The 8,842-nt window shown below is 50.7% G+C and overlaps 1 protein-coding gene across 1 annotated transcript; it reads left to right on the plus strand.

The window, feature by feature from the left end:
* Nucleotides 1-331: 331 nt before the first annotated feature.
* Nucleotides 332-1,262, plus strand: OR13J1 (olfactory receptor family 13 subfamily J member 1; the record flags this gene model as incomplete). Its single annotated transcript, XM_082842974.1, is given in 3 exon segments — nucleotides 332-551; nucleotides 554-721; nucleotides 724-1,262. Coding segments are annotated over 3 exon segments (927 nt in total).
* Between the last annotated feature and the right edge of the window lie 7,580 nt (nucleotides 1,263-8,842).

Here is an 8,842-nt window from a genome sequence, read left to right on the forward strand (position 1 = left end):
ACAGTGGGGCATTAAAGGCTCTGAGAAGTCCTGCAGTATATTATTTACCTTAGATTAACCCCATGTTGTTTCAAATTGATTTTTCAGATTGCCTACTGACATTTCCATTAAGACTCTTAGGCAAATTCTGATCCACATCGATCCTCATTTTTCACATGGATAAATCGCAGCCTAGAAGAATGGGGACTGCCCAAAGTCACAGAGAGAGAGTGTGTCAGAGCTGAAAAAGACCCTAGCAATACACCTCATCCCTAAAGAGACTCTGTGGGCTCCCCGCCACCCTGCACCCTCTTTCCCTGCCTCCCAGCTGTGCCCTCCAGGGCCCTGCAGTATGGAGATGGTCAACAGGACAGAGGTCTCTGAGTTCTTTCTGAAAGGATTTTCGGGCTACCCAGCCTTGGAGCACCTGCTCTTCCCTCTGTGCTCAGCCACGTACCTGGTGACCCTGCTGGGGAATACAGCCATCGTGGCAGTGAGCGTGCTGGACGTCCACCTGCACACACCCATGTACTTCTTCCTGGGCAACCTCTCCATCCTGGATATCTGCTACAGCCCACCTTTGTGCCCCTGATGCTGGTCCACCTCCTGTCGGCCCGGAAGACCATCTCCTTTCCTGGCTGCACAATGCAGATGTGTCTGAGCCTGTCCACGGGCTCCACAGAGTGTCTGCTGCTCGCCATCATGGCCTATGATCGCTACCTGGCCAACTGCTGGCCACTCAGGTGCTGATGGGCCACCGGCTCTGCTTGCTGCTGGCGGGAGCCGCCTGGGTACTCTGCTTCTTCAAGTCAGTGACTGAGACAGTCATCGCCATGAGGCTGCCCTTCTGTGGCCACCGTGTGGTCAGTCACTTCACCTGCGAAATCCTGGCAGTGCTGAAGCTGGCGTGTGGTGATACGTCAGTCAACGAGGTCTTCCTGTGGGTGCGTGCCATCCTGCTGCCGCCCGTGCCCCTGGCGTTCATCTGCCTGTCCTGCATGCTTATCCTGGCCACCATCCTGAGGGTGCCCTCAACCGCTGGACGCCACAAAGCCTTCTCCACCTGCTCGGCGCACCTGGCTGTGGTGCTGCTTTTCTATGGCACCGTCATCTTCACGTACGTGAAACCCAGGAGCAAGGAGGCCCGCATCTCTGATGAGGCCTCCACGGTCCTCTATGCTGTGGTCACGCCCATGCTGAACCCCGTCATCTACAGCCTGAGGAACGAGGAAGTGACGGAGGCCGCCAGGAAGGTGTGGGACAGGAGATGGACCTCCAGGTGAGGGAGGCCGGGGCTCTGCAGGCTAGCAGGCCAGGCCTTCCTTAGCCTACAGTGAGGGCTGCGGGTCTGGAATCTCCAGCCCAGAAACGCAGCACCAAGTCCCACTGATCCTGCCACAGAGGAGCTCACGATCACCCCTCTGCTCCTCCCCCCGGCAGACCCATGGGGCGCTCTCAGCATCACTGCCTGCATCTTTACACCAGCCTCCTGTCTGGCCTTAGGATTTCAGTCTTGTTCCTCTCAGTCTCTCCTCCAAGGGTCATCCAGAGGGATCTTTTTGAAGAGTACATGTGATCCTGTCACTCTCCTGACTGAAACCCCTGGATGGCTCCCCAGAGCTCTCAGCTCTCAGGATGAACTGTGAGGTCTTCAGTGGGGCATTCGAGGACCCCACAAGCTGGCCCTGACTAAACCCCCTCCCCGTCCTGTGCCCCACAGCCTCCCCGCTGTCAGCTGCACACGCCAGCCAGCTGTGAGCCTCAGTGTTGCCCAGCACTGCCCAGCTCTGTGCCCTTGCTGGTTCTTTCCACAAGGCAGCCTCCACCCAGCACGCAGTTCCACTCGTAAAAGGACTGCCTTACCCTCAAGGCCCATCTTTTATTTTTTAAATATAGTCCCATGTGATATACAGGAGGTTCTTGTTTTTCTGTTTTATATATAGTAATGTGTATCTGTTAATTCCACGCTCCTAACTTATCCCTGCCCCCATCTCAAGGCCCATCTTGAATGCCACCTCCGCCAGGAAGCCCCTCCCACTCTGCATCTCTCACTGTGCTCTTCCTGCTTTATTTTCAGTGTTACTGTTAAGAGCAGGTAGTATCGGATTCCACTCTGTCCCAAGGTCCAGCCCGGCCCAACCCCAGGCCCTTAAAAATAAATAAATAAATAAATAGACTTCTTAAATAAATAGAAAACACATCGATGTAGGGGTGACAATGGCAGAGCCTGGGGTCCTTCCCAAATCTGAGCAGAGCTGAGATGGAGCTGACAGATGACAGGCATGACCTAGTGCCTTGGGAGGTGACAGTAGAGGCAGTGACGAGCCCTAGCACCCAAGATTTCCAGACCTGCCCAGCCACCGGGATACCAATCACTCCAAGCAGCTTAGGGCCTGGATTCTCCTGTTTCCCTTTTAGCAGCAGTAGCTTCCGGGGCCTCCCTGCCCGGCATCCAGGCCTCACCTGGCCTTGGGGAGACTCTGCTCTACCTGTCTTCAGCCCACCCCCTAGGACCCTGCCATAGCTACCTCTTCCTGGTGCTCAGCCTTTTCCCAGCTTTCCTCTCTGAGAGCTCAGTGAACACACAGAGGAAATGGACTCAGATTCAGAGAGCATCTCCATTCCCTGCCCGCTCTGGCCTCAGTGTCACCGTCCACGTGATGGGAGAGCTGAGCTTGGTCGCAAGCAGCGGGCCAGCTCTCCTGCCGCCTGGCTGCAGGTAAGCACATTCCTTACTTGGGCCCTCAGTTCCCCTCCAGTTCCTCTTCCTATTCCTCGGTTGGTCAGAACAGAGGCACAGAGGAGGGAAGCACAGCCCCGCAGCTCACAGCCTGACCAAGCCAGGGTGACCGCTGCCACTAAGACCTTCTGCTAGGCCTTTGATGCCACGACAGGGGTTAGGACTTTATCCTGTGGGCATTTGGGTTTACAATCATTACTTATAGATACTTTTAGAAAGGTCACTGATTAGATACCTTTCTTCACCCATGAAATTGTCAAAGAATTGTTTTTAATGTCTATTGTTAACTACGGTGCAGTGAAGTAGGTAATGTCATACACTGCTGGTGGGGGTGGGAATAAGTTAATATGACCTTCCTGCCAAGTAAGCGGTGGGTATGAATCAAGAAACTTAAAAACTTCAGACCTTGGGCTTCCCTGGTGGCGCAGTGGTTGAGAGTCCGCCTGCCGATGCAGGGGACACGGGTTCGTGCCCCAGTCCAGGAAGATCCCACATGCCGCGGAGGGGCTAGGCCCGTGAGCCATGGCCGCTGAGCCTGCGCGTCCGAAGCCTGTGCACGGCAACGGGAGAGGCCACAACAATGAGAGGCCTGTGTACCGCAAAAAAAAAAAAAACCAAAAAAAAAACATCAGACCTTCTGACACAGCACCTCTACTTCTAGGAATTAGTCTGAGAAAATTATTAGAGGTGCAAAGATTTATGTATAAGTATATATATACATATATATATATGTATATGTATATGGATATTAATCACAGCGTTATTTATGGTAACAAAAAATTGTAAGTATCTTAATGTCCAAGCATAGCAGAATGTTTAAATAAATCCTGGTGGAGCCCAATGATAGACTGTGACACAGCCATTAGAAATCCTATTTTTTGAAGGATATTTGATGATGGGAAATTCTCACACTGTAATTAATAGAAAAAGGCAGAACATATAACTTTGTACTCAGTATAATCCCAATTCTTTAAAGGTATTTTTCTTATGGATATATGAATAAGTATGTATGTAGAAAATTCTGGAAAATTAAGACAAAATGTGAACTAATAGTCGTTTCCTTTGGCTGATGGGGTTACAGATAAATATTGTTTCCTTAATTATTCTTTCCAATATTGTCCAATACTTCTAAAATGAACATCACTTTGAACTTAAAAATAATATTATTTTTGAGAAATGGAAGATCATGTGGCTCCAGAGTAGAGCACAGACGAGAAGGGCCCTGGGCTGAGGGCAGCAAGTGTGGAAGCTGGTGCCATAACCCAGGCACCCATGGGGCCTGAGCCAGGTGGGCAGTCAGGCAGAGAAGGCGGAGCTGAGAAACCTTGGGGACATTCAGCTGATCGCAGAGGTGGCTGAGGGAGAGGGGGACTGTGCGCTGGTGCCCGAGCTTCTGGCTTATTTGGGTGGATAGTGCTCCACCCTGAAAGAAACCCTGAGTTATGGGGAAGATGAGAGAATCAGGTTGGAGGGGGTGGGATGGGAGGGTGGTGATGAGCTTGTTTGGATGCATTTGTGGGTAACCATGGGGTGGCAAGACAGCCCTGTTCCTAAGCAGCTGGAAAATAAGTGGGGACAATCTTCCAATATTTATTTTGACCTGTGTCCTTGAAAAAAAAATTCCAAGAGACAAATCATAGTATAATGGGAAAATCTGCAACTGCTGCTGCATTATTTAAGGCTGTTTTTTAGTCCCTAAACTGTGTCAAGTTGTCATTCTTTATTGTGAAGGGAAGAGAAGGACATGGAAAGGGAAATGGAAAAGGGAACCTGCAGAAACTCATGCACCTGGCTCAACCCCTGACTTCATGGTCCCTCACAAGGGCTCGGAGTCTCACCCTGTACAGCAATTCGCTTTCCTTAACCTTTCATGAGTGCAGGTCCCCACAGCTCTCCTGGAAGGAGACACCCCATTTCACAGCCCAGGACGCCAAGGCCAAGGGCAGGGGTCATAGCACCCCAGACTCAGGTCCAAGGGCAGGGCTGCAATGAGACCTTCAGATTCTCTGTCCAGTTTCTCTCCTGTGCCTTCCTCACCCAGCCAGGGCCTCCTGGAGAAGCACAGGGAACCTGGGGTCTCTGAAGCCCCATAGCTGCCAAATGTGCAAACTTGTATAGTTGCAGAGCTTGAACTTTAAATTGGGCAGGGACTGAGAGGTGCCCAAGGGCAAGGAGCACACGACGTGTCTACATGGCAAGGGACCAGGAGGCTGGGCCTCAGGGCCTCCCCCCGGCCCACCCCAGCACAGTGTGTCTGCTGGTAATGAACTCAGTACTCCCTTGCTCTGCTCTCCCAGGCCTCAGGTCACCTCACCGGGCAGCTGCTTCAGCCACCTGCCTGCACTAATGCCACTGGGCCAATAGGTAGGAGGTAAGGAGAACCCATCTAGCATGTTGACTCTTCTCATGAACTTTTTTTTAAACATGCAAAAAAACAGAATATCTGCTTGGGGAAGGGAACATAAAGATAGTAATAATATCAACTACCACTGACTGAATACTTACCATGTGCCAAGCTCTGTGCTAAGAGCTTTCACTGGATCCTCAAAATCACCCCATGAGGAAATGCTATTCTTATCTCCACAGGTAAGGCAGCTGAGGCTGAGAAAACAATTAGCAAGTGGCAGGTCTGGGACATGGGCCCTGGTTGCTCTGACTCACCTCAAAGCCCACACTCACCTGCTTTGCTAACACAGCGAGGAATGTGAAGCAGGAATCCCAGAGCCAGGCATTTCCGGGAAATCGTAACAGGAGCTTCTTCTTGTTATGCCCCTCACTTTCCTTTTAAAATAATATGTAAAGCCTAAAATAAGTATTAAATGGTTCAAACTAGATTTACCAGCCAATGAAATTGACATGATATTTACCATGCAAAGTGACCCTGGGTCTGTCAGACCTCAGGGTTGGAAGTTGCTAGAAAGATGTGACGAGGGAATGTTTTGAAGGTTGCACAGAGTACCAGAGACAAGCTAACTGAATGGCTCCATTTCACTCAAGGAGAAACTGGACCAAGGTCATATAGCAGAATCGGAACAAAGGCAAGAATCCAATCTGGGCCCCTCACCCCAGTCCAGGGCTCCTTCCATGGTATCTCCCTGCCTCTCAGGAGGGGTAAAACTGGGGAGTGGATTAGACAATGATTCTCAGAGACACTCAATTTCCTATCACTCTGGATATCTGACTTTCCAGGACATGACAGGGTGAGAGGCCTGGCAGACAGATGCTAGAGTGATTTTCTGAGTGTATTGCGAAACACCATCGTACCCAAGTGCTCTGCAACGTTTCTGGTCCTCTTCCAGCTGAGCATGTGGTAGGACTACACAGGCCAGTGCGTTGTGGGCATTTGGGATACAAGTCACTTCTGGGTCGGAGCACTTAACTTCTGGTGTGAGACGCTCTGGTGTGTTCTTCCCCAGCCGTAACAACTGGTGATGTCCCAGGTGGTGGAGCCAGGGTCTCTGAGGATGATGACCTGGAACAGAGCCCCCTGAAAACCTGCAATGGACATGTAGCGTGAGAACTAAACCTCTGTCATGGTAAGCCACTAAAATTATGAGGTTGTATGTTATTGCAGCAAAACCCAGCTCATCTTAACTGATGGAGCAAGGGAACTGCAGCTGCTCCCTCATGTCCCAGCCTGGGCCCACGCTGCAGTCAAAGCTGTTGGTAACCTGGCAGCATGGTATTTTCTAGACACAGCCTTATTTCTTTGGGGTCATAAGCCCATGGCCTAGTGGGCTGTTCCTAACTTCCATGAATGTGTTATGATCAGACTCTTAAATTGTAAGGAACCCCTATCACTCTCCTGATTTAGCTCTCCAGAGAGAGCAGCTATCCCTGCAGGGAGGAGACTGGCCCCACTAAAGCTCTCCTCCCAGCAATCACACGGCTGCATCGTTGTTCTGCTGGTGTGTGCTCTGGAGGAAGGCGAGAGAGGGTGATCTCAAGGTAAGAAATCTGGGATCAGGATTTTGGCAGAAGAAAAGCACTGGATCTCAAATGGTACCTCCTGCGTGTAGGCACTGCAGTGTGTTAGGGATGAACTGGACACAGCCCTTTGATTTCCACAGCTCACAGTCTATTGTGTGAGAGAGAATGACACACTAACTGCTAGTAGCTGTGTGAGCGTCATGTTTTCGGGATGGTCAGTTCTGTGGGCTGGGAAGGCGGGCCCCGCAGAGGAGGTGTGTGTGAGCTGAGCCTTGGAGGATGAGTGGAAGAGAAAGGCCGCTCCGGCTGAGGAAAGTATGAGAAGAGAGACGAGACAGGAGTGTGTGGGATTTGTCCATCAATGGGGCGTGGTCTGAGGCTGAGCAGGGGTGGATGAAGGTACAGGAGTTGAGGCAGGAGGGCAGACCAGAGCCTGATGACAAAAGCCCTCAGTTGCCTGTGCCATTCCCACTTGATTTTTTTGTTGGAGACAAGGGTGGGGAAGAGAAATGCAGAGTCAGGCTATTTCCCACCTTTTACCTGCCGGAAAACACCCTCCACACCTATGTCCAGTGTCAAAATTTGAGGTTAAAAGGTCTTTTTTGGGCAACACACCCAAAAAAGACCAAGGCCTTATAATTGAATCTGAAATTAAGCTTTGGGCTTAATCCAGCCACTTGAAGTCACAACCCAGGAAAGATGCTTCCTTTTAACTTCTTCTTTCCAGACCTCAGGTTTTACTTTACATCCCAGACTCAAAGAGAATCTCAGAGGTTTCTAAAGCTGAGAGAGGAAGGGATGTGACCAAGGTCACCAGAGAGCAAGGAAATGAGTGTAAACTGTTAGGCCAGAAGCTGCATCTGCCTCTGCTGTATTCCCAGCACCCAGCACATAGCAGGTGCTCAATAACAATTTGATGAATGAGGGAACGAATGAACCATCACAATCAGGCAATTCTTTACCTTTCTGTCAAACTTCAGCAAAAAAATCGCTACCTTTAAATGTTTACATGGATAAGATTTATGGTCATTGGCTGACCCAGATTTATCAACTACCCCTGTATGTTCCAGAAACGCCCCTAACAATCGCCTTGATTTAGGCTGGAGGAGGGAAAACCAGCACAGGCTCTGGGGAGAGAGGGGTCATGACAGATGCTGGAGCTCTTGTGCGGGGAGGTGATGAGCACAGATCCAGCAGGTGCCTGCGGCTGAGGACACAGTCTTTGATCTGGAGCCTTGCTGCTGGGTGGCTCACCAGCACTTTTCTGTGTGTCTCATCTGGCTACACAAAACTCCCGTTTTTCAGAAGGCAACTGAGTCTCAAAGGCCAAGCGACTATCACACAGCTAGTTAGAGCTGGAGCTGGGATGCAACGCTGGGTTTTCAGAATCCTGCGCTGAATATCTGTTGAGTGACTGTCCTTGGCAGCACTCGCTGTACGAGGTGCCGAGAGGAAGGAGACAGTCCCGCTCTCAAGGGTGGTAGAGGAGACAGGTGCACAACACGAGAGCACAGAGGATGGTCAGGGGCTGTGGGAGCACAAGAAGGGGGCAGGTGACTCTGCAGGGTGCAGGAGGGAGAGGAGGAGAGATGAGCTGGACTCTGAAGGAGCAGGAATGCCCCCACTGGGGAAGAGAGGGAGGACTGCCTACAAAAGGGAACTTCTTGGGCCAAGATGTAGTGCTGGGAAAAGACATGGTTTATTCAGGAGAGGGTGAGCCCATCGGTCCCTACAAATGATAGATGCAGCTAGGCAGGAGGAATGAGGGGGAAGATCCAGTCCTGGAGGACGGACAGGGTTCCAATGCTGTCACAGGACATAGGCCTCACAGTAAAGCTAGGTGTGAAAGGAGTGAGGGAAGGGGTAGTTATATATCTTCTGAAAGGTTAAAGTTCACCCTCAGCTCCTATTTCTCCCTTACACCAGGGATCACTGGGGCTACAAGACAGATTTCCCATCTAACACTTGATACTTCACTCCCTCGTGACACTGGCATTTCCCAAAGAGGCTGAGACCAGCTCAGAAGAGCAACGGAAGCTACCTGGGCGAAGACTGCAACCTTTCCCACCCTCCCTGTATAAAGCGAGTCAATGACTGATGACGCCTCTACCACATGAGACCTGGTTTCCCTCTTTGTGTGAGATTACTGCTGATATTATTCATCCTAAAAAGCAATATGGAGGCCAAGAAGAG

This window comes from Leucopleurus acutus (genome assembly GCF_964270905.1).
Source record: "Leucopleurus acutus genome assembly, chromosome: 7".
In the NCBI taxonomy this organism is placed as follows: Eukaryota; Metazoa; Chordata; class Mammalia; order Artiodactyla; family Delphinidae; genus Leucopleurus; species Leucopleurus acutus.